The sequence below is a fragment of the Magallana gigas genome, chromosome 9 (genome assembly GCF_963853765.1).
Source record: "Magallana gigas chromosome 9, xbMagGiga1.1, whole genome shotgun sequence".
Classification (NCBI taxonomy): Eukaryota; Metazoa; Mollusca; class Bivalvia; order Ostreida; family Ostreidae; genus Magallana; species Magallana gigas.
In genome coordinates, this window is record NC_088861.1 from 40962821 (window position 1) to 40987928 (window position 25108).

At 33.2% G+C, this 25108-nt stretch overlaps 2 protein-coding genes across 14 annotated transcripts in view; one reads left to right on the top strand and one right to left on the bottom strand.

Moving 5' to 3' along the window:
- Window positions 1-25108, bottom strand: part of LOC105320499 (intermembrane lipid transfer protein VPS13A) — a 76246-nt gene that overhangs the window by 39263 nt on the left and 11875 nt on the right. For 10 of the 13 annotated variants that reach the window (XM_066072235.1, XM_066072242.1, XM_066072241.1 and 7 more), the window contains 25 exons: window positions 21232-21376; window positions 20280-20430; window positions 19593-19687; window positions 19193-19341; window positions 18627-18718; window positions 17715-17830; window positions 15913-16056; window positions 15586-15653; window positions 15338-15416; window positions 8905-8995; window positions 7708-7725; window positions 6373-6490; window positions 5713-5872; window positions 5247-5458; window positions 4698-4966; window positions 4297-4370; window positions 3676-3818; window positions 2980-3140; window positions 2692-2823; window positions 2404-2507; window positions 2137-2181; window positions 1871-2002; window positions 1291-1365; window positions 612-832; window positions 28-169 (listed from right to left, as the gene is read on the bottom strand). In XM_066072235.1, coding sequence (XP_065928307.1) covers window positions 28-169; window positions 612-832; window positions 1291-1365; window positions 1871-2002; window positions 2137-2181; window positions 2404-2507; window positions 2692-2823; window positions 2980-3140; window positions 3676-3818; window positions 4297-4370; window positions 4698-4966; window positions 5247-5458; window positions 5713-5872; window positions 6373-6490; window positions 7708-7725; window positions 8905-8995; window positions 15338-15416; window positions 15586-15653; window positions 15913-16056; window positions 17715-17830; window positions 18627-18718; window positions 19193-19341; window positions 19593-19687; window positions 20280-20430; window positions 21232-21376 — 3136 coding nt within the window. Of the gene's footprint in view, window positions 1-27; window positions 170-611; window positions 833-1290; window positions 1366-1870; window positions 2003-2136; window positions 2182-2403; window positions 2508-2691; window positions 2824-2979; window positions 3141-3675; window positions 3819-4296; window positions 4371-4697; window positions 4967-5246; window positions 5459-5712; window positions 5873-6372; window positions 6491-7707; window positions 7726-8904; window positions 8996-15337; window positions 15417-15585; window positions 15654-15912; window positions 16057-17714; window positions 17831-18626; window positions 18719-19144; window positions 19155-19192; window positions 19342-19592; window positions 19688-20097; window positions 20111-20279; window positions 20431-21231; window positions 21377-25108 lie in introns of those variants that run through there. The other 3 variants (XM_066072236.1, XM_066072245.1, XM_066072246.1) reach the window with 3 other exon arrangements.
- Window positions 22868-24548, top strand: LOC136271773 (putative nuclease HARBI1). The gene is made up of 2 exons (XM_066072247.1): window positions 22868-23753; window positions 23870-24548. Exons 1-2 carry the CDS (start codon window positions 22979-22981, stop codon window positions 24259-24261), a joined length of 1167 nt encoding a protein of 388 aa, XP_065928319.1. The 5' UTR covers window positions 22868-22978; the 3' UTR covers window positions 24262-24548.

A 25108-nucleotide genomic window follows, 5' to 3' on the forward strand; every position in this document is an offset into this window, starting at 1 on the left:
CTTTCATTTTAAAAGAGCAAGGCATACCTTCATTAGCTGGAGATCCCCTGACACATCGTACAAGACCTTTGACCTCACTGGTTCCAAAGCAAGGCTGACTGAGGCCAGGAAGTTGACAGGTTCGGCCAGGTTATGACAGACAACAAAACCGTCATTCAGGACCTTTGCTCTGTAGGGAGAGGAGAATAATGGGGTCATTTTCTGTGAATGTCTTGGCCAGTAAATACTAGCACACACATCTGGTCAATATTTCAACATATTCAAAATATCATTTGAAAGTGTATATTAAATATTTTATTTAAAACTCTGAATCAAAGAAGAGTTATCATTATGATTCTAGACTTCATTCAAATAAATTCAATGGGTAGGAGGAAAAGTTATTTTGAATTCTGTTTTTGTCTTAGCTTAGGCAGTGAAAAATAAATCAAATTCAAATATCATTGAAAAAAAATTGATTCCCATTCAATTAAATTGAAAAGAGTCCTTCAGCTGTAATCAATATATTAAAAAAGCTCTGAAAAGTAACATTTTTCATTTTTTGAATTCAGGTAATAATAAAGATATTATGTAAAATGAATATTAATCAACTTAACAAATAGATTAGAATGTACCTGCTTATCTGCATGGCTTTGACTTTGAAGCTGATGTCGTTCCACTCCTGGGTGGATTCGTCCGCCAAATACTCTGTCTTGATGGAGTTACTGATCTGTAGGGAGTCGAATCTAAACAGTAGCAGGTCTGGAGACTTGGACATTTTAGGCATGATAATCGTCGGAGTTCTCATATTTATCTTCAGTCCCACACGAACAGAGGAAGGCTGGATTTCTGCAACCTTCACAAAAAAATGCACGAAAATTTATACAAGTTTCGTTTAATTTAAAAGTTGCATGATTAGCTTTGCCTCTTAACATTTATTACATTGAAGATAAGTTTTAATCTTTAAATTTAATATTCAAGACCTTAGCCTGTTGAAAGACCTAAAGTTTTCATAGTCATTAGTCCTTGAAATTGTTCCGAAATAGTCAAACTATATCTTGTAAAGTTTGGAAGGATAAGCAAAGTAAAAGTCAAAGACAATTATCTAAAAAATCTTAAATCTAAATGGTGTACAAAATGCAAAGTCGCATGGATAAAACAATAATCTAGTCACTTTACATAAAATAAATATCTCCATAATAATCTAGAGCAGTGAAGAAAATATGATTGTGTGTCTCCTATATACTGGGCAGCAAAAACACTGACCAGTGTATGTCACACTTCAACAATTTCTACAGACCAATATTCCTGTACCTGTTTGGTGACATTTTCCATAGTGGCTGTTGCTACCTCAACAAATTCTGGGGTCTTTAGCGGCTCAAAGAATTTCTGTGAAAAAGACAAAATTTCATGCCTCTAAAAAAATATCAAGTTCAACATAGAATACACTCATTAATATTGATTACTTGATTAACAACAGATATCAAAATAAAGTGCCAATTTGAAATATTATTCCCAAACTTGATTAATCTTGTAATCATAGAATCAAATCTATAATAATTGGACTGTTTTTAGCATGACTCTTTAAATTAGCATTTCTTCTGGCTTTCAGATATTCAGTAATAATGCCAGGAGTTTTAATCTTATTCAGTGTAAAGGAATTACAGTGTACATTGTATATTAATCATATAAAGAAGAAAATAAAACAAAATAAAGTTGTTCATTCATATTGCTAATCTACAGTTGAGGGGGCATGAAAATTGAACCTGATGCTTCCTTAATTAAGGCTCATTACTCTACAAGCACATCCATGAACAATTGGGACAACAACCCAAAAGAGATTTGAAAAAACCCAGATTAAAACCAGATTATAACGTTCCTGCTGTTGACTTACAGTGATGTCCCACAGGAATCTGTTGACATAGGCCAACTGAAGGTCTCCGATAACAAGCTCAACATTGTAGTCCAGTTTCTTGCCACCACGGCGAACCTTAGTCTTCTTGGTTCTGTGCCAAAACTGCTCGACCTGCATCAATGAACATTTAACATATAAAATACCAAGTCAGAAATAATCTGTTTTGCAGTTGCTTGTAATTTCAAGAAAATCATTGAATCAGGTGCTTTCATATTGAATGATTTAAGATTTTCAAGACCTATTACCTTCATGTAAAAGAATGGGCTATCTTTTTCTTCCAACATCAGAATCTGTCATATACAAATAAATAAAGAGAAAATATTGATATCATTAGTTCAAACATAATAAAATTCAAAAATTCTACAATCATGGTTACTTTAGAGGCATGTTTCATCCTAGACTCTTCATAATCTAGCTATCATACCAAAAAGCTTTCACTCTTTCCATGATAACAAATTTATCTACATGTCATTTAGAATTTAATGAACCCCCTTATTTATCCCCAGTCTTACATGAGGGTACAGTGTCCCTGTGGTTTTATCCAACACACTCATGTCCTTGATCTGGCTTCTAACACATGCCTTTCTCTTCTCAACACTGATTTGGCTGTCCATTTCTAAAAAGAAGCAGCAAATACTTATAACCTCACCAAATCCCAAAAGATGTTACATATTGTCAGTGTTTCAATTTTAATTTCAATTTTTGCATTCGTTTTATCAAACCTTTAAAAATCTGAAAGAGTGTGTTTTAACTCTATAAACCTATTTCTTATGCAAAACAACAACAAGCACATTACATACCTGTAAAATCCACCTCAGCCAGTGGGTTGTCAAGGTTACTCAGATGAATGGTAACCTTTTGAACCTTGGAGGTCAGATGGAATTTGACCAGATTCTTCTGCTTGGGTACAACATTGGACATTTCAGCATCAACTATGAGAGAAAGGCCTAAATTCATAATCATGTAATTCCTGCATTACTAACGATTTCCAGGACTTTCTTTTTCCTTTAGACACACTTTGGAGAAATATTAACCCATACAAACAAGAAAAATACATGCATGTTTATTAGTTGGGGGTCACTCTGTACCTTCATCGACAAATGCAGAGATCCTGTGGGCGAGCTGTGAGATTCTCTGGCTGGTGATGGAGGACGTGTCCCGACTCCGGCGTCTGATGTTTGGGAGAACCTGGGGAGCGTCCACACTGTCAAGGACCGGCCCAGCCCACCTCTTCTCCACCTCACTGATACTGAAAACATTATTAATTATGTAATCTCAAACATAAAAATGTACAATTATATGCATGATATGATCATTTAATTTAATTCTTGGGTTTTTTTGTTAACGTGATCATGCCATTTTTAAAAATTTCGGTAACAAAAACAAGATTTATTATCAATTTTACAATTTTTTCTTTATAGAACAAAAAACCACTAATCATTGGATTAAATTATTCTTAATTAAAACTTTAAAAATAACAAAACAAGATTTATTATCAATTTTTTCTGTATGGACAAAAAAAATTAATCATTGGGTTAAATTATTCTGAAATAGTTACTTTAGGAATAATCTAGCCCCATGATTTATTTTTATTCTTAATTCACAGATTTATCATGACAATCACTACTTATTTATAAAACTTCATTTGGGATTTTTAAATGAATGTTCTTTTACAGAATCATGTTACAACACTTTTTACCTTAGTAAATCTTCTCAGAGCAAAAACCAAAGAACATTGACTTAACATAACTGTCTGAATTTTGACCATATAACTTCTTACATACCTGTTCTGTAGATCCTCCAGGAACTTTTTGAAGTAGCACATCCCGATCTGGTCGAGTCGGACGGTCAGACTATTACACACCAGTGTGGCTTTGTTCTCCGTGCTGTCAAACACAGAATCAAAGTCGGGACAGTCCGTGTTTATCTGTAACATTAAGGCAGGGCATTGTAATAAATAACACAGTTAACACGCAGGCATATTGTGACAAGTGAAATAAACTTATATACAACATAATAATGAAACAATTAAATAAAGTTAAATTATGGTAAGAATTATGAGTTCATTCACATGTTCTTAAGTTTCAGAAAAAAATCTTTACCATACGTACTTAAAACCACTACATAAGGCTAATTAAGAAAACTAAAAATGCTTAATCATGTACTTTAGCAACATCAAGAAATATTCTTTTTTACATTTATTTAGTATCTGTATAATATTGATTCAGTAATACATGTCTTTATCACATTACTTGTCTGTATTATATGAATTACCTGTCTGTATTATATGAATTACCTGTCTGTATTATATGAATTACCTGTCTGTATTAATATATAAATTACCTGTCTGTATTATATGAATTACCTGTCTGTATTATATGAATTACCTGTCTGTATTATTTTACCTGTCTGTAGCTGAAGGTGATCAGTTCTTTATCAGACTCTGTCCTCAGCAACTCCAAGTACGCACCTGTCGCTCCTACAAAATGGCCATTGGGTCAAACAAAAGTCAAGTGACAGAGCAAAAGAAAAGACAAGTTGAATTGAAAACAGGTGTGCTAAAAGCATACCACCTAAGAGTTCTAACCACATTGAACTTAACTTAAATGAGTTAAAAAAAGATGAGCAGTTTTTTAATAACTTTAACCTTACAGTGACAAGTTCCTGAGATGATAGTCAAAATTCTACCCCTCGTTAATGATCTTAGCTTTCTCATTGACCACATTCAACTGTATGTTACCTATAAACTACCTCCCACTAACCATTTACCTGTGTGTACCTGAGTCGTCCCATCGACCACACTTACCTGTGTGTAACTTATCAGCCAAACTCAGGGCCCCTACACTGGCAAACATGGCCGACCCACACTGACGGGGGGCCCCAGAGTCCCCCACAAAGTTCAACAACGCCGTGTCGGCACTAATCCGGTCCAGACGGAACATCAAGTAGTCCCGGGACTCGCTGCCCTCCCCCTGGGAGATCTGGAGTACCATCTCTGCCACCTGTAGCCTCAGGTATGTCTTCATCTTGACCCGGTCAGTCAGGTAGTCCTCTACTGAGCGAACACTGGTGTCACTGTAATACAAAATCAGTTGTCTCTCTTGTACAAAGTTATCTCCCTCATTCAAGGTTGTCTCCCTTGTTCAGAGCCACAGAATAAGTGATGTACTTTACTTAGTTCAAAGATTTTTTTCCATACAACAGTTTGTCTAGACTATTGCATTTGATATTTTGTATAGCTAGATAATAATATTTAGATTTAGACAAGTGTAGTTGGCCATGTACATAAAACCAAGTAGACACTAGTTCAATGTTTCAATTTGTAAATGAGTACCCACTCCTGTAATTTATTTACCTCTTCCACTGCCTATCTTCATCTTCCAGATCCTCCTCTGAAGACGTCATCAGTTCCTCTACCGACTGAATAGGTGGAAGTGCTCCTGGCCCACCGACCCCTCCCTCTTCTGTAATTGTCTTGTGAGCGCGGGAAACAGGCCGCCTCAGGATGCTCTTACGGATTGCCCTCAGTGTGGCGATGTCTGGATCTAACTGGACATCAGACAGCACCTGTAACAAACACCAGTCTCATTACTCTATTGAATAGGTACTACATGTGGTAGCTGCAGTTTATTCTTAATCTTACAGAATAATTTTTTGGTTTATTTTAGAATAACATACAATAATTATTATAATACAAATGTAGTATAGAATATTGTACATGTAATTCTTAAATTTATTATATCACTGACTGCAAAATTGATTTCCATTAGATTAGAAAATTAATGTACTAAGTCTTCTCTCAAGAGAAAATAATCGTTTACCATTCTGTGCGGAGTAGGCTCCCCTGTATCTCGGGTTGTCTCAAGCTTGGGGGGCACCAGAGAGGGGCTTGGGAAATGAAACAGGAAGTTGTACAGAACCAGAATCTGCTTGTCATTCAAGGTCAAGGTCAAAGAAGGCAGCTGTACATCAAACTTTTGGCTGGAAAGGAAAAACAAAATTATGGACTAATGCAAATGAATAGAGAGATTTATCTGATAAGCCACAAATTGCTGTTAAAAAACTTGCATACACTCTTTCCGATGATTTTAATCCGACTGTCAGATTTCAAAACTATTTGGCCATTTATGGGTGTAAATAATTTACATAATGACTGTACCTCTCTAATACAACCATGGTAAAAAAAAACTCTCAGACTGGTAGATTTACTAACAGTAAATGCAAGTAATATTGCAACAAAATGTACTTGTAAAAATTGAAAATATTTCTTGCAGGAAAATAAAGATAGGTATTGTCACAATATTTCTCTTTCTCAAACACTATAGACATTATAGATGCATCTAAAAAAACTTCTACAAAATGAATAAAGTTCGCATAGATTAATGCTGCCGCCTGGAAAATGAAATCTGCACTCACTGTGGTATCATGTAGTTGTCCGGTACAATGATTTTATGGAATGATACAGACATTTGTGTACTTACTGTGGTATCTGGTAGTTGTCCGGTACAATGGTTTTATGGAATGATACAGACAGTTGTGTACTGGGGAGGATGTGGAATCTAGAATTGCTCTTTGTCTGGTACTGCGGCCAATCCTCCGCTGTAAATAAAGTCAAGTTATAGTAACCCTCAGACGAACAGAACTTTCTTATAATAATAATTCTAAATCCAAAGCTTTACTTTCTCTTTTTTTCCCACCTTTTTAGTATATCAATTTTTATATCTCAGACTGTAAGTTTCTCTGTCTCTGTCTGTCTGTCTGTCTGTCTCTGTCTGTCTGTCTGTCTGTCTGTCTGTCTGTCTGTCTGTCTGTCTGTCTGTCTCTCTCTCTCTCTCTCTCTCTCTCTGATATTTAGAAAATTAATGTCAGAGTTTTTTTTGGCATAGTTATATTTGCATTTAAACAGTTACCGGTATGTATTCAATATAAATATTTATCAACAGAAAGATTTTGCCTAAAGTTTAAGTTAATATTCTCTTTGATCAAGCACAACTTATTTGAATTATATATTTTGAACATGTATGCAATTTTGATAAAAATATCTTCAGTTGATGATGCAATATCATTACATAAAATCATTATTAACCTTTCAATACAATAAATACACTCTTAGTCTAATTGTACTGTATTAACTTCATGTTAACTAAGCAGATGTGTATTGAGTGTCACAGACCTCCCTCTAATTGGGAAAAAATTTCAAGAGGGTGATCGAAATCTCTGTCTTAAATGTACATTGTGCATCTTGATTAACTTCATTATGGTAAACTCTTTGCAATACTCCAATTTCTATTTTCAGCTGGTTTGTTGATTAAAACAATACAAAATGATAGTTACAATGTGTTAAGCCCATTAACACTGATAATGATCGAATCACCCAAAACTACCGGTAGATTTAAACAACGATCTTCTTGTAATTCCCAACAACCACTGCACCATGCATTCCACAGATAGTTGAGCCTAATATAAATTGTAATTCATATGTTTCATCACATAAAAGAAGCTTTCAAATTTCCTGTGGAAGTTAATGTGAGAGAATGTTTTGAAATATTAAACAGCAAAAGAATTAACTGACACATTTTAACATCACAAGTTTTACATGGAGACTATAACCTGATTACAAATTCAGTTTCTGAGAAACTCTCCTTGAATTTTTATGTGAAATATAGTCATGTGCTTTGGGTTGCTCTTTTCACATGAAGTTCATATGAACAACAACACAATTTGGTTAAGGATCATGTGTTTTCAATGAAGTTGACTTCTTAACAATAAACTGCCACCGAGTAAGTGATAAACCAATCAGTACTCCGTAAACTTACTTTCCATCTCAGTCTTTGCTGAAAATTTTTAAGCATACACATTATTGAAAATGTTTAAAATTTCCCTCTTTGATCGGAGAGTTTTGGATAAGATACAATAATTATTTCAAAGTGGAATGGTACAAACTGAAATATACATATTGATGAAAGCACTGCTGTTTTAAACTACATGACTGTACACTTCTGTAACAATCATTGTTTGAAAACTATCTAGAGTGGATTACAAAGTTTAACACATAGATTAAAAGGGCTCGATGGTCGTGGCCATATTTTAGGCTATATTAATCTCCTTAAAAGGAAGAATTCCAAATTTAAAAGGTTAAATATATGAATTAATCTTTTATCAATAATTAATACCGAGCGCAGCGAAGCGAGGATTAATGGTAACACGTATATATAAGAAAATCAGTGAAAAATGAAAGTTGAATCGGGGGTACTAAGGCCAAAAACAATTTCTTCCAGCCCTGGGCGCCGCCATATTGGCAGCCATTTTGTTTTTAAAAAGTTAATTCGATCATTGATTGACTGGTACTTATCGATGTTTATTGCCCATAAACTTGATTAAATAAGTTCCAGTGTTTGAAGAAAAGGTAATTTGAATTAAAAGAAATTAATTTGAATTAAAAGAAATTAAAAAGGAAACCAGATAAGTTTCAGTAGTGCTTCAATCAAGAAACACGACTAGTTCTATGTATATCTTATCAAATTATCAGATGGAAAATAAAAAAAACATTAACATCAAGGAACTGATCTTTTAGATACTGAATAAAGTATTCAATTTTATTACCGCGTTTTTTATATGATTAAATTGATAAACAATGAAAGAAGAAAAAAAAAGTTCGGAATAACTTTACTGTCTTCGGCTATTTCCGAAGACAAAACGTGTACGTTTTACGTCTGAAACATGACGCCATAATGTAGACTGAGCACGCGACGTTTACTTAAACTTTGGCTAATCATTTGAGTAGGCAACCAGGCGGATCCTACTGTGTGCGTTTCAAATAAATTTTGTTCTACAAAAATCAAACTGCACTGTGTTAAATCTGCGCTCGGTCCAACGGTCACACCGTTTACATATTAGTTGATAGCTTAACAATTCATATCATAATTTCAGGAGTATTTGATGGTTATTTTGCTGACCAATGAGCCTCAATAAGGTTTGTGTGTTTCTTGCTGTTTACAAAGACAACAACAGACCTGAGTCGGCGATCAGAGCTTTGACCTCGGTGACCTTGACCTGGAAGATGTCGTACATCTGGTTCTGGAGGACTGTGCTGGGGAGGGACGACTGGAAACATACAGACACGACGATCAATTGTTATATCAAGGTACACCACACACCTACTGGTAGATAGCTTATTTCACATGATATATCTCTCATACAATCATGTATTATATACATCTGAGGTGTGTTTAGCAGAGCAGGAGCTTGCGAGCGCTCGCCAAAATTTACATTGTGGGTATATGAAATTTTGGCGATCGCTCACAAGCATTCGCTTTGCTGAACAAGCCTCTAGTTCTGGAAGAGGAGGGGATAGCTGGAAACATAGAGACATGTTTTTTGATGATGAATAATACATACACTATATCTTTTTGACATATGTCTAATCCTACATGTACATTAATTTACTTAGCTTTAATTTACAGAATACACAGTACATGTTCTTGCAAAGAAAGCAAAAACTTGATTGATACAAAGACCAGAAAACTTATAATATAAAAGATGGCACAGAAAAGCATCTTATGACATAACTCATAAACAGGTAAAACAAGATATCTGTGAGCCAATGCTCACTAGTGATACCCCCGCTCTGATGTGAATATGCAAAATAAGCAAAATTTAACAGAAAGCTGGCATCCGATTGGTACAGAAATATATCCCACAATATGGCATGCCTAAACAAATAGTGTGTTAAAATTTCAAGCATCTGCGATAAATAGCTGCTGAGAAATCTTTGACGGAAATTTGTTTGAAAATTTTGGCTAAAATAATTAAAGTACTCATTTAACAGGAAGATGACGTCCGATTGGTACAAAAATATATCCCACGATATGGCATGCCTAAACAAACACTGTGTAAAAATTTCAAGCATCTCCGATAAATAGCTGCTGAGAAATCTTTGACGGAAATTTGTTTGAAAATTTTGGCAAAAAATAAACAGTCATTATTTAACAGGAAGTTGACGTCCGATTGATACAAAAATATATCCCACAATATGGCATGCCAAAACAAATAGTGTGTTAAAATTTCAAGCATCTGCGATAAATAGCTGCTGAGAAATCTTTGACTGAAATTTGTTTGAAAATTTTGGCTAAAAATAAACAAAGTCGTCATTTAACACCCGATTGGTACAGAAATATATCCCACGATATGGCATGCCTATTCAGATATTGTGTAAAAATTTCAAGCATCTGCGATAAATAGTTGCTGAGAAATCTTTGACGGAAAGGACTAGATAGGATATATATAGTAGAAATGCCCCCAATTTTTCTTTAAAATATACTGCACGTACATTAACAAATATCATATTTTTCATAAAGTTGATAACAAGCACTAACTATAGAAACTGTTTGATTTCTTCACAAGTGTTTGTAAAATAAAATTAAATGGATGGAATACATGCATATTTCTAAAAAACACCAAGAAAACCACTATTTTCAACTTTCTTGCGTTCTAAAAAAATATGAGCGACTAAGAATACCACAACAAAATTTCGTCTGTAGTAAGCAATAGATATGTACTTTCTTTGTTTAAATTTTTTTCGTGGTATTCTTAGTCGCTCATGTTCAAATATCGAAAATTCGGAGAAAAAATCGTGTGAAAAATTATAATAATCGGTCTGAATCGATCGGCGTAATTTTTTCCGGAAACAAACATATTGTGACGGTGAAGCTGAACTTGCAGAAGTTTGGTAAATGCACATTATTTTATGTAGTTACATATTTTTTTTTTCACAAAATTATCAGCAATTTTACTTTTCATTATGATTTTATTTAGTTTTCATCCTTTAAAGTATGAATTTTAATGTGAACAACACAATAAGTATCAAGATTGACGCGGCGTACGTAGCGTTCCTGCAGTACAGCTGCCGACTGCTTGAAATGACTACAAACCATATCCTTATAAAAAGTTAAAATTTACTAATTTAGAACAAATATTATTAAAAATGTTCATATGTATTAAAATAGAATGTGTTTTATTATTTTTTTATTGATGAAAAAAAGTGGTGTAAACAAACGCATTCGTTTTTACAGACGACGATTGTCGCCTGATGTCACTATAGAAACTATAGTAGCCTCTACAGTGAAATTGTGCACAGAAGCCATGTAGTACTTAGTAGCTCGAAGTAATGTAAGTACTGATTGGTTTTTGTTAATCCTTTTAACATTTTACAATGCTAAATCACGATTGTATTGCTGAAAACCAAATTCATCTTCAAACCCCTCGAAATCTATATTTAGAATGTGGAAAGCCCCCAACTTTGTTGACAGTACATAATCAAAGTACTGAAGGTACTGAAAAGCAGATATTGATTGTATTTGCATTAAGGTGGAATATTACATTGAAACATTACCATATGGATCGTTTAAGTATCAAATCTAAAACAAGATTTTGTTGTTCAAAGAAGAATATAAAATGCTCTTAAAATTATTTTATACAATATTTTTTTTGTATTTCTGAAAATGTAGAAATATGTTTGTTTCAATAACATCAAATAAATTAATTATACATTTCATTCTTTATTAAAATTTATTTATGAAAATAATTAAAACATTCATATTTTTCAAACTTATATGAATAAAAAATTGCAGTAGTTGGCCATAAGTATGTTTCCAAAATGGCCGCCGTAACATTTTTTTCTGTAAGGTACATTTCAAAAGGAAATAAAGCATATTTTCTTTGATGGCTAGATTTAAAAAATGTGTCCTATGATTCTCCGACTTTTTTCCTGCTTTTGCCGAGTTTATTTTTGGAGTTATTCCCCTTTGGTAAACATTTATTGTCTGCACAACAACATGGCGACGAACGACAAAAAACGTATGGGAAGACAGAAACAAGTCGTAAAACAGATGTCAGATTTGGTATTTATACATAAATAAAACTGGAAAGATCAACGGAATAAACAGCCGAAACTGTTATGTAAAGTTTAAAAATACGGAAGACCGGAATAATGGTAAAATCGTAACTTGATCTGAAAGTTGTAAGATTAGGTAACCACGAGATGATCCGATTTCAAAGTCCCCAGGACCAACCAAAAACATGCTTTTAAAAATCAAACAGCTTGATTTACAGCAAAACCAAAGTATAATGTGATGAATAAAACTGTAAGTAGACTGCTTCTCATCAGTAATTGTTCGTCACTTCACAAATCGCCAATAGTTTGTTAGAAAAAGATAACCAGACTTCTAAGCCCAGTTAAACAGAGGAGAATGACAGCATCACAATACATACTGTTCAGACATTAATATCATTGAAATTATGTGAAAAATGCTAATAATACGGTTACAAAAGTCAAAAAACGAAATCCGAGTTTTCTGTGACCTAGAAAAAGTTGTAGTTGACATTTCGAGTAGTCTCACTTTATATTGATTGCGAGCCTTTACATCGGTAAACGAGGAAAATTGCAAGAATATTTCATATCCTAGGATATAATACAAAGTAATATATATGTTTGCTTAGTCATTTTACTTTGTTGTTAAAAGTAGTTAGTTAAAAAACTTCAGGCGATGACGAGATCTACGTTAACGTCGACCATTTTGGGAACATACTTATGGCCAACTATAGTACCTCATTTGGATTTTTTAAAATGCTTTGTTAAATTGTATCAATCATTATGGTTGAACATCATCACAGCACAGGGGTAAGGTATTGAGCTATTAAACAGATGAAGTGATTGAGTAAGTGCCCTTGAGAAGAATAGTGTCTTAATTGAATTATTAAGACAATTTGATAATTAAATTGAATCAAAATAGTGAAACCTTAGAAATATTGCTTATGAATGCATTTCATGGCATATGTTTAAGAAATGTGTTTTGTATTGTTGATTTTTTTTTCAGATCATGAATCTTCATTGTATGTGCTAGCTTGTGGGTAGATCTGCTTCTGATCATGAAAATTGGACTCAATTCAGATGAAAATGCAAAGTAAATGGCCATGAAAGAATATTACATATAACAGAATTTTTGTGAGCAGGCATATACTGTAAACCAACTTTTATTTGTATGCGAGAAATTTTTGCAAGGGCTTTGTCATCTCGAATATATCTCACCATGAACCATTCTTTGGCGTATGATTGTAATAACAAAACGTACGTGAATAAATGTTAGTTTACAGTATGTATATAGCATATATTTTTAAAAGTGTGTTGTTAAAAGTTGATTTTTTCTTTCAGATAATGAAACCTTATTACAGTGCACATGTGTACATGTAATTGTTATATGTATTTGCTAATGTACATGAATGTACCATACATTGTGTTGATAGTACGATAAATTCTGTTGATTATTTAATTTACATGTAGCCTGTTGTGAAGAATTCTTTGATGTGTATACAACATGTGTACATGTACAATCACAATGTTGTTGAATATAATATGATTTCTTGAAACCATTACTTTAATATGAATACTATATGTTATGTGTGCTTGCTTAAGCCATTATATGTGAAGTATAATGGACGATACTAATTTTTACATGTGTTTCATTCATGTTTGTTAATAATTTAGGGAGATATGTATCATTCTTATTTACATGTACAGGTACCAATCATTGGATTTGAAATGTAATAGATAATACTATTTTGTACATTATCTTCTCTCTCTCTGTGAACACATATATTCTGGAATGTGTAGCTAGGAAACATGCATATTTCAATATGTAGAAAAAATAAGGAGAAAAATAACTGCAATGTTAAATACTGTGTACCTTTTTTACTTATGCATGCTGTTTGTATTTGGGCTAGAAATATTATTTAATTGGTTACCGAAAAAAGTCATTGAATAAATGAATTTCTGAATTTAAATTACGTTTTTCTTTTGATGTGTTTATGTTATTGATAGTTTTAAAAGTTTTAAAAAGAAGGATGATAAATACATGATTTATTGTAACTACCATATAAGTAAATGGACAAGGAGTTTCCTTTATCTATTTAATAACAGAACCCTCACTCATATCTTTTGAATTGCATGATTCTACATATATATCGTAAACCAAGAAAATCCTCGAAGATGTCGAGAACTAAGGTCAATGCTATGTTAAGCACAAACAACCTTATACATTTGCAGATCTATCTATATTCATATGGTTGCTATGGAATGTTTTTATTGGTAACAGGAAACACAATGTCATTAACATTAATGTAAAAAAAATATGTTACATTATTTATTTAAAAGTTTTTTATTAACTTGTATACTTCTCAGAATGCAATCGGGCTTGAAATAGAAGTTATTTAGATGGTTTCTAAGGAAATCCATGGTTGCCATGGAAACGCTGAGTAAATAATTTTATGCATTGAATGCATTAATTCATGTTGGTACTTCAATTAAATAAACTTATGCTAATCAAATAACAGTAACTTAAAATTTCCCAATTGAATGAAGAGTTTTTTTTTCTTAATTTAGACCGAAACCATGGTCACGTTTGTTTCGTTGCTAGGCAACTGTACTGAAGGGTTACCAAGAAAAAAATCCTATCATGTTGATTACTGAGGTCAATACTATGCATGGTAGTAAAATGAACATATTTGCTAAAGGGGCCATAAATGGCCCTTATCCTATCTTGTTCTTTGTTTGAAAATTTTGGTTAAAAAATAAGCAAAGTCATCATTTAACAGGAAGATGAAGTCCGATTGGTACAAAAATATATCCAACAATATGGCATGCCAAAACAAATAGTGTGTAAAAATTTCAAGCATCTGCGATAAATAGTTGCTGAGAATTCTTTGACGGAAATTTGTTTGAAAATTTTGGCAAAAAATAAACAAAGTCGTCATTTAACAGGAAGTTGACATCTGATTGGTACAAAAATACATCCCATGATATAGCATGCCTATACAAATACTGTGTAAAAATTTCAAGCATCTGCGATAAACAGTTGCTGAGAATTCTTTGACGGAAATTTGTTTGAAAATTTTTGCTAAAAATAAACAAAGTCGTCATTTAACAGGAAGTTGACATCTGATTGGTACAAAAATATATCCCACGATATGGCATGCCTATACAAATACTGTGTAAAAATTTCAAGCATCTGTGATAAACAGTTGCTGAGAAATCTTTGAAGAAAATTTGTTTGAAAATTTTGATTAAAAAATAAGCAAAGTCGTCATTTAACAGGAAGTTGACGTTCGATTGGTACAAAAATATATCCCACGATATGGCATGCCTTAATAAACACTGTGTTAAAATTTCAAGCATCTGCGATAAATAGTTGCTGAGATAAATGCGACAGAAATTTTAGTTACGGACGGACAGACAGACGGACAGACAGACACACAAGGGTAAAACAGTATACCCCCTCTCCTTCGGAGTGGGGGTATAATTAGATGAGTACAGATAAAATTAAAACTTCACATAAAAAAACTATTCAGTTGGATGGTTAACATTGAAATAACAGGAGAGGACAGTGTCCCTACCCCGAGGTCCTCTGATTTGTCCTGTAGCTGACTCTCCACTGACAGGGTCCCAAAGTCCACCACCAAAACATGGCCCCCACTGAAAGAGGGTAAAACAAGAAACACTTGAAACATAAATAGCATGCATGGCGCGCAGGGCTAAAAACGAAGTTGACCAAATGCTTTTTAAAGTCCTACTAGTTACCATATACATTTTGATTCAAATCTGAATCTGAATCTGAATTTGAAGTCATACTAATTTATCTTACTTGTGCAGAGTTCCATTCTCTGGTATCACAATATATGGGGACCTCATGTGAATAGATACATAAAAGGTCTGAAATACAGGAAACACCAAAAACTTTTAAATTATTTAGAAATTATCTTAATTCTTACTAACAGTTATCATTGTAATAGATAAAGAACCTGGTATTAAAAAATATTATGTTAAATATAAATTTCATTCTATATAAATCTCAAAAATGTATATTGCTCAAAAGTTAAATTGTACTATTTATTTTAAAAAAAAACTCTACATGACCACAAAAATTCTAAGTCTGCTGTAGGTATATAAGGGTGACATAACTCCTCCCTACCGACTGCTGTTCAATAGCGTACAGAAGCATGTCTTTGCTGTACTTGACCACCCCGCTTAGTTTCTCCATGGCCAGAGCATTCATGTCCGTGTCTGGTGTGTGGTCCGAGGATTGGAAGAAATTGAAAATCTCCGCAATGGCGTGCTGGAAACAAATATCAATAGCTCCTTCAGATATACAGTCATGTACTAATGTATTACTGGTACACACACAAAATAAACATTTATCTAAAATTTCCATTTAAATTTTTAACATTTCTTCCTTATTTTTTTTCAGAATTCTCTTTAATAAATACTGTAGATTCCTAATTAAATGTTAGGAATTAATATCCGCGTAAAATCGCAAGAAGCACTCTTCGCGAATTTTAAAATCTAACCATTATTTTTTAAGTGTTGAAAATTGTAAGAAATAAAGATGAAAGTTCCACCTTCGCGATTTTATATTCTCGGAATTTGAAATGAAACAGCGGTATCCATACCTGTTAACCCTCCTGCATTGCGCGGGAGACTCCCGCAAAACGGCCTAAAAATCTAAGATCTCCCGCATCCAACATATCTCCCGCGCGGGAGACAAATTTCTCCCGCAATCGTATTTGTCTATCCCATACCCCCCCCCCCCCCAAAAAAAAACTTCTGAATCTTTACATGCAAATTTTAACAACCACTGCGGGTTTTTCTCTGATTTTGAGATCAAAAAGCTGCTGTGTAGCTTGAATATATCAAAATCCATCCAAGTATTTTCTACCGTGATCATAGTATGACATCTTATAGTCCAGCTTACTTTTTACGATTACTTCCGGTTTTGACTTAAATCAGTTACGTATTTAGTTATGCATAGGCCTTAGAAAAAAATAAGTGAAAGCTTAAAACATCTTGATTTTACTCTGTAACACCAAAGAAAACAATACACAGCGAGTGGTGTCACTTAACAGGTGCACAGGTAAAGCACCCAAGCCACGTGCAGTGAGTCGTGACTAATTCTGTCTGGACAGTACGGTAAAAATCAATGTGAGTTTGGAACACAGAGTGTTTATACAAGCTACCAATAAAAAAAGCATTTCACAAGAGTTTTTAAAGTTTATAGTACCGGTGCAATGAATTACAGGGATGCTATAGATATAACAACAGAGATCATATTTAAATGCATGTTGTTTTGTGAATTAAAAATCAATCCTATATATAAGGCAAAAAATAATTTGAATGAATATTATTTACTGGTATTTTCTTAACTGAATGAATATTATTTACTGGTATTTTCTTAACTTGGTTTCACTGCAAATTCAAAATACACAAAATAAATTTTCTGTGTTTACCCTAGATGTCAGCATGCAGTGATGGTTCAATACTGAACAATTAGACTTAAGTTAATATAAAAAGTGGCACTATTGACTTCTTGTATTGTACCATGCAAATAAATATAATAGTTTTCTGAACATGTACAGCAACACAAGTTGTAATTGCACACTGGTAGTCATAGAAATAATAAAATTTAAAATGATTGCAAATTCATTAAGTACAATGGAAAAATAAGGTATCTAACAGTATTTTTAATATATATTTGCATTTCACATGAAAAAAGGTCGTTTACGCAAAATCTCCCCCTTAGCCAAGTTGGTAAGGGGGAGATTCTCCCACATAGCAGCTTTGAAAGGTCAACAGGTATGGGTATCGCGAAATTACATGTAAGTACTCGTGTAATATAATTTAGGAATTAACAGTAACATTTGAAACAAGAGTTCACAGAATAATGAAACAGATAAGAAACATGTTTTTTTTTTATATATATGAGACTAAGAGTAGTACTTGGTCATAGAAGATTTCCACGGGCCTCACTGTCATCTTCAGTGATTGGTCAGCTTTGATATGCAAAGGTCGAAGTTCATATTCCATGGAAAACATCTGACCTGATAAATCTGCAGCTATAGGCAACAAAATAGGTTTAGGTTTATTCACATGTATTACATGTTTCTGCCAACATTAACTTAAGGTATTTGATGTATAACGGCCACATTTTGTACCAAATAAATGAATGGTCCGATATTCTTCATCATGATATCATTATGAAGGTGTTATCAAAATAAAATGCTCCACCGAAGGAATTTTCAAAATGTTGATTATGGTCCAACTAATTACACCTTGAATTTTGCATTGAAGTCTATGGGCAACATATGTTTTATTAAGATATTGTAAAAAGTAACTTATGATTAGTAAAACTCTTTTGGTTAATACCTGCATAACCTGTCTCTTTATTAAAATATAAAATAAAATTAATCATTTACCGCATATATTTTCTTTTTTTTATCATGGGGAGATAACTCTTTAAAAAAAATTTTAGGTGCAAAATGACCAGCTCCTTATATGTTGTTTGTCATGTTAATTTGGTTCATTTCACTATCATAGTTATCGAGCAATACATATTTAACTACTTTAAAATGATTCAAAATTGTTCAATATGCCTTCGTTATGCATTGAATACATTAAATGAACATTTCTCTCAAGTTCATACAAAACAGGTAAAACAATTTTAAGCAAAAAGTATTTGCTTCTCCAGTTAATTTCTAAACTGGTACATGAAGATTGTTATCAAAGATTTTTTTTTATTTAGATAAGTTTGGTGGAAAAAAATCAAACAGGTCTGTATATTCTATTACCGGTAATTATCCTGAAAACATTAATTAGCTAGTGAAATATACAACTTTGGATCCGCTGACTTACTGTATATTCCACCATTTGAGGTCAGCAGTTTGACCTGTTTGTTGTCGAGGGAAACGCCAGAGATCACAAAACTCTCTGTGTTACTGACTACCCTGTAGTAAAAGAGAGAAAGTATAGGAAAAAATGAAAACAAACCAAATTAAAAAACAAAGTAACAGATAGGAGGCATAACTATATGGAATACAGTCAGAAAAGATTTAATTCAAATTAAATCAAATACAAAAAACAGAGTTATGTGGTAGGCATAATTATATAGCATAAGCAAAATATGGTCATCTTTTAAAAGTTTCTGGAAAATGATCATTGAAAATCAGCTTCAACAGATTGTTACTAACTTATTATATTAATTTGACTAGTAGATTGTACAAATCTGGGTCAAACTGCAATGAATCCATAGTGTGCCAGATATGTTTAAAGTCTGATTTTTATTGATGAGAAGCAACAAAAACAAACAATGGATTCTAGCCATTTGTCTTATAGAATCTGGATGTTATTTACTATACAAATCACCTCTGTACCTGATTCCCTCCCCTCTGGACCCCTCCCCCCCCCCCCCCCCTCTGTACCTGATTCCCTCCCCTCCAGGTCTGTTTTCGTACGAGGTCCTCATCTCGTCCATGATGACCTGTAGTATACAGGATGACCCCGGGGACTCGGTGCTGGTCAGACAGCCACTGATCTTCTGGACCTCCAGCTGTATCTTGTATGCCACATACTGAAACAGTCAAATTACCATTACTTACTCTTAAGCTCACAACAGGGAACAAATGAAAATAAGAAATGGAAACTATTTTATTTTGAGACCCCTTTAAAGCCATTGATAGGGGTTTTTATAAACTAGAAATTTAACCAGTTTTGAGACTTTCAATTTTATTTTGATATAATACAGTCATATGTCTGTATCCATGAGTGATTTCTTGAGGCACATTGAGATTGATTAATCCTATGCTAAATATAAGTTCTGACCTCCTTTGGCATCCTCTGAGGATTCTGTGCCTCCTTGTAGCCCACTCCTTCATAGATCTCCCTCTTCTCTTCCTCAGACAGCCCAAACAACTCCTCTGTAATGTGACAAAAATCATACAGGGCAAAAGATAATACAAACTTTAACTATACTTAAACTTGTACCTTCAAAGATAATACTATTACATATCAGTCTCATAACTTATGTTGTTATTGCATTAGATATCAGACTTGTACCTTCTGTTATCATATCATTACTAGATTCCAAACTCATAGATTTTGCTTAAATATATTACTAAGTTATCTGTCTCAAACCTTCCCCTGTGACCTAACTTGTAATTATGTGGCATAAGACTCATATCTTTTCATGTGATATCAGTTGAGATATCAACCTGAAGCCTTCTGCAATAATATAACAAAATATCAGCTTTGTACCTTCTGTTGCAATGTATTTAGATATCAGATTCATACTGTCTACTCTTATCTATTAGATATATTAGACTTGTACCTTCTGCTGTGATATCATTAGATGTCACTTTTACCGTCTGCTGTGATATCATTAGAATGATGTCAAACTTTTACTTTCTGCTGTGATATCATTAGATGTCAAACTATTACCGTCTGCTGTGATATCATTAGATGTCAAACTTTTACTTTCTGCTGTGATATCACTAGATATCAAACATGTACCTTCTGCTGTGATATCATCCAGAGCCTCCTCCTCCTCAGTTCCACCCCAGAACCAGCTGAACCACCCCCCTCCTGCATTCTTCTTTTCTTCCTTCTTTCTTCTCATCTCCTCTCTCTTCTCTTTCTCTCTCTCCTCTGTTTCCTCAGCAAACTTAAAAGTAATGTACAAAACTTAATCTGAATTTAGTAAAACTGAATAACTGGACAATATATTTAATATAGCATTGAATCATGATTTTTTGAAGTATACACTCTCATAACTGCAGCGGTGTGTGCATACAAATTTTCATAACGCGCGTCAGCGCGTTACTCAATTTGTATGCACACACCGCTGCAGTTATGAGAGTGTATACTTAAAAAAATCATGATTTAATGCTTATATTCACATTTTTTAACTTCTTGCCTTGTCTGCAAATGTGATTCATACCTTAAAATGCTTATCTTATCCTAAGGGTAAGTTATTATTAATGGAAGAGCCACAGTAACAGCCACAAGCGTGAACTTTGATTTTCGCTGCATTGTGACGTTGCAGTTTACAGTGTTCAACATTTGTGACTTCATAATAAAACTCATCAATTTGACCTTTGACTACTTGTTGCATTTAGAGGCATTTGAAGATCACAGAATTTAATGGAAAAACACAGTAGAATGTAAATATTCTCAATTAATCTTAATATCATTATTAATCTCTGGTACAATTCTCAGATATTGTATAATTACTGTATATCAAAATTATCATACATATGTACAAATAACTCTGATAAAGAATTAAGCAAATTAATGGGTTTTTTTACTGCTAATACATTGGCCTTTAGATTTCGAAGCATAGAATTTAAGAATTTATTGCAAACATCCAATTAAAAGAACTCAAGGAATTATTACAATGAAATAAAAATGTAAATTAATCATTAGATGTCTTGTCACTGACTGATGACCTTGACCTCAGTGTTACCTCGACCTTGGCCTGTGCCCTGGCCTTCAGGATGTTGGTGACGTCCATGGATTTCTCCCACTCCTCCAGCCTCTGTTTGATGCTGACATCTTTGTCAGACTCCAGGTATTTCTTGTACAGCTTCCAGTACTTCTCATACTCCTGCCTGTGTGCATTACAAAGGTAACATGCTTCATAAATTATAAATTAAAAATCAAAGGCCTGAAGGGCCACAATGGCGTCGAGTTAAAGTTAATTTGAAGAGTAAAAACCTAAATAATTTTTTAAACAAGTGAAAAGCTGTCAATGAGACAGCTAACTGGGTTTTCTTTTTATATGTGAACTGTATCCATAATCCATGTCAACCCATATCCAGTGAAATAAAGTACCTCATATGCAATATTTTGCTAAAAAAAGACTAAGTTCAAAAGCTGGTATTTTTTTCAGAAATAATCAGAAATAAAAATCCTAAAAATATTCACACCTCTGATACATGTACAATTAATCTGCAAAAGAACAACTTTTTATCTATAAAACTGTAGGAATAGTTATCCGTACAATGAGGTAACCCTATATGCAATATTTTGCTAAAAATTGACTAACTTCAAAAGCTGGTATTTTTTTCACAAATTATCAGTAATCAAAATCCTAGCAATATGCACACCTCTGATATATGTATAACTGATCTGCAAAAGAAAAATTTCCTATCTTGAGAACTGTAGGAGGAGTTATCCGTACAATGAGGGTACCCTATATGCAATATTTTGCCAAAAAATGACAAAGTTCAAAAGCTGGTATTTTTTTCATAAATTATCGAAAATCAAAATCCTAGCAATATGCATACCTCTGATATATGTATAACTGATCTGCAAAAGAACAACTTCCTATTTTGAAAACTGTAGGAGGACTTATCCGTACAATGAGGGTACCCTATATGCAATATTTTGCCAAAAAATGACCAAGTTCAAAAGCTGGTATTATTTTCATAAATTATCGAAAATCAAAATCCTAGCAATATGCATACCTCTGATATATGTTTAATTGATCCGCAAAAGAACAACTTCCTATTTTGAAAACTGTAGGAGGACTTATCCATACAATGATGGTACCCTATATGCAATATTTTGCCAAAAAATGACCAAGTTCAAAAGCTGGTATTTTGTTTTCCATAAATTATCAAAAAAATTTTTTTTCAAAAAAAATAGAAAATGTTATTTATCACATAACTAATAAAATTACAATTCATTACAAATTTGCTCACCTAATTCTTAAAAAGTTTTGAATTTCAATTGAAAATTTAAGTTTTATATAGTAATATCTTAGGAGTTAAAATTTTTTAGATTTTTTTTCTCTATTTATATGGAAATAAATATTTAAATTATTATTGTGTTTAATTCTATATATTGTATACTGCTGATAACCACTCTGTCTCTTATTATCAATTTCATATAAAATTCACAAGGATCCAAATGACACGGGCCGAAAAGATCGGGGGTAGATAAAAGAAAGCACCCATTCACGTTGTTTACAAAGTGAAAGTAGTTCACTAGTTGGTTTATGTAGATGTACTTATCGCTCGATTAGGAAGTTTTGTTTCTACAAGATCAAACATTTGTGCATTGTCAATTTTCGATATGGATACAAAATCATCGGGTGTATTTGATTTGATAGCACTAGTGTCGATTCGGGTTAATATCAAGCATGCGCACAAACAAACACGACCTCTTTTCAATCAAACGTCAAGAACAGGACTCGAGTGTTAAGATGGATGCTGTTTTTTTTTTTTTTTATCGACGATTTTTTTGAAAGCGAGGAAAAAGAGGAATTCGATACGGAAATCTCCGACGATTTGTTGTTTTTTTCTCTTATCCTTCGCACTAGAATAAAGGATGGCTATCATGTGCCGAAAATTGACAAATTCGTAGAGGAAATAGTACCAAGAATGAATGAAATTGAATTTAAAAAACATTTTCGTTTGTCGAGAGATACATATAATATTCTTCTAACTGAATTAGGACCATCTCTTAAATACAGACAACGTAGTACGGGTAAGCCTGCCTTAACTCCTGACAAACAACTCCTTGTATTCTTGTGGTACATGGCTAACCAAGACTCTATGCGAGAAGATGCATGCTTATTTGGAGTTAGTCCATTTAGTGTTCACAGGTGTGTTCGCAGAACATCAAAGACGTTGTGTGATAAGCTTTTGCGAAAATTTATTGTTTGGCCAGATCATGATGCTCAGGAACAAATATCTAATGTTATATACGAGTCTAGTGGTTTACCAAATTGTATTGGATTTATTGATGGAACTCATATTGGTCTATCATTTCTTCCAAATGGTGACAAGGATTACATAAACCGAAAAGGTTATCCTTCTATTCAATTACAACTTGTTGTTGATGACAAGATGATGATAAGAGACACTTACGTTGGGTGGCCCGGCTGCGTACATGACGCTAGAGTGTACCGCAATTCTCCAATTTTTAACTGTTTGGAGCACGACAGTGGTGTTCACCTGGCACCAGGCAAATATTTGATTGGTAAAATACACTTTTTACACTCAGTAATTCATAATTATTTAAAATGGATACCTACATGTTTTTGCAATATTGTGTTCAATTACATGTAATATTGATATTGATTTGGTTCTTTTCAGGAGATGCAGCATATCCTCTTTCACCTTTCATGATGACACCGTTTAAAGCAGTAGGTAATCTATCAAATGCTCAAAAGCTTTACAATCGTAAGGTGTCATCAGTCAGACAAACGGTTGAGAGAACAATAGGTCATTTAAAAGGGCGTTTCCGTCGGTTGCGTGAGCTGTATTGCATGAATATTGAAGACTGTTGCTATCTTATTACATCAGCATGTATTCTGCATAATTTGTGTGTCCTGAAGAAAGATGATATAGAAGATTATTTGGAACCAAATCCAAATCATTTGAACAGAGTGAATTATTATCCTAATGTATACAGAAATGATCCACGGGGTGTTAACAAAAGAAATGCTCTTGTGCTCTGTATTCATAATTGCTACATGCAACATTAAAATCCAACGATGAATCGTAAGCCTGTCATAAATAAAAGTAAAAAAGAAAACCTTATTTTTTTTTCAGTTTTTAATATGTATCAATACAAAACACACTACTAGTACTAGTAGTAACAATATTTTTGTTGCTAAAATAAGGGAAATTCAAAATAAAATATGCAAACAATTAACTTGTTTTTTTCATATATATATATATATATATAAATCTTAATATATGGGTCATTTGAGATATACAAAACAATTCTGTTTCATATGATGTGTCAGTTAGTCTGCAAATATCAATGGCTAAGTTCCACCTATTTGGAGGCAAATAGAGATCAATATTCGCCAGATGGATTTGGGATGCTGTAAAATGATCTTGGATAGTGCAACAAGGATGATCGCACAGAATCAATGATGTCATGTCCAAAACATATTTTTCCTGCATATTTATTAATTACAATAGCCCATTCCTTTTGCTCTTCAACATTACAATCAATGGAGGCTTCTATAAATTTCATATTTTTTTTCACAGCCAACAAACAGGAAACAAACTGTAAAGTAAATGGTGTTGATGCCTTTGCACAAATTATTTCTAGTGACTTTGCATTGACAATAATTTGGTGAAGTATAGAAAAATCTATTTGAACACCAGAGAATTTAATACATTTGAGTGCATGGAAGTCCTGAACATATACAGCAAGCATTCTAAGTGCTTCCAAATGGCATTTTTTCTCATCATAATGCCCAATAACAGACAATTTTCTTAAACTTTTCATACAATTCAAAAAACAAACATTGTTGCCAAGAGCACTACAAGAAATGCAAAAATCCTCAACAATACTGAAAACAATGAACCTGCAGTATC

Bases quoted from the DNA above. Each gene is read 5' to 3' on its own strand.
- LOC136271773 (XM_066072247.1), top strand. From the start codon at position 22,979: ATGCTGTTTTTTTTTTTTTTTATCGACGATTTTTTTGAAAGCGAGGAA. The intron at 23,754-23,869 runs GTAAAATACACT...GGTTCTTTTCAG, and splicing joins ACCAGGCAAATATTTGATTG to GAGATGCAGCATATCCTCTT.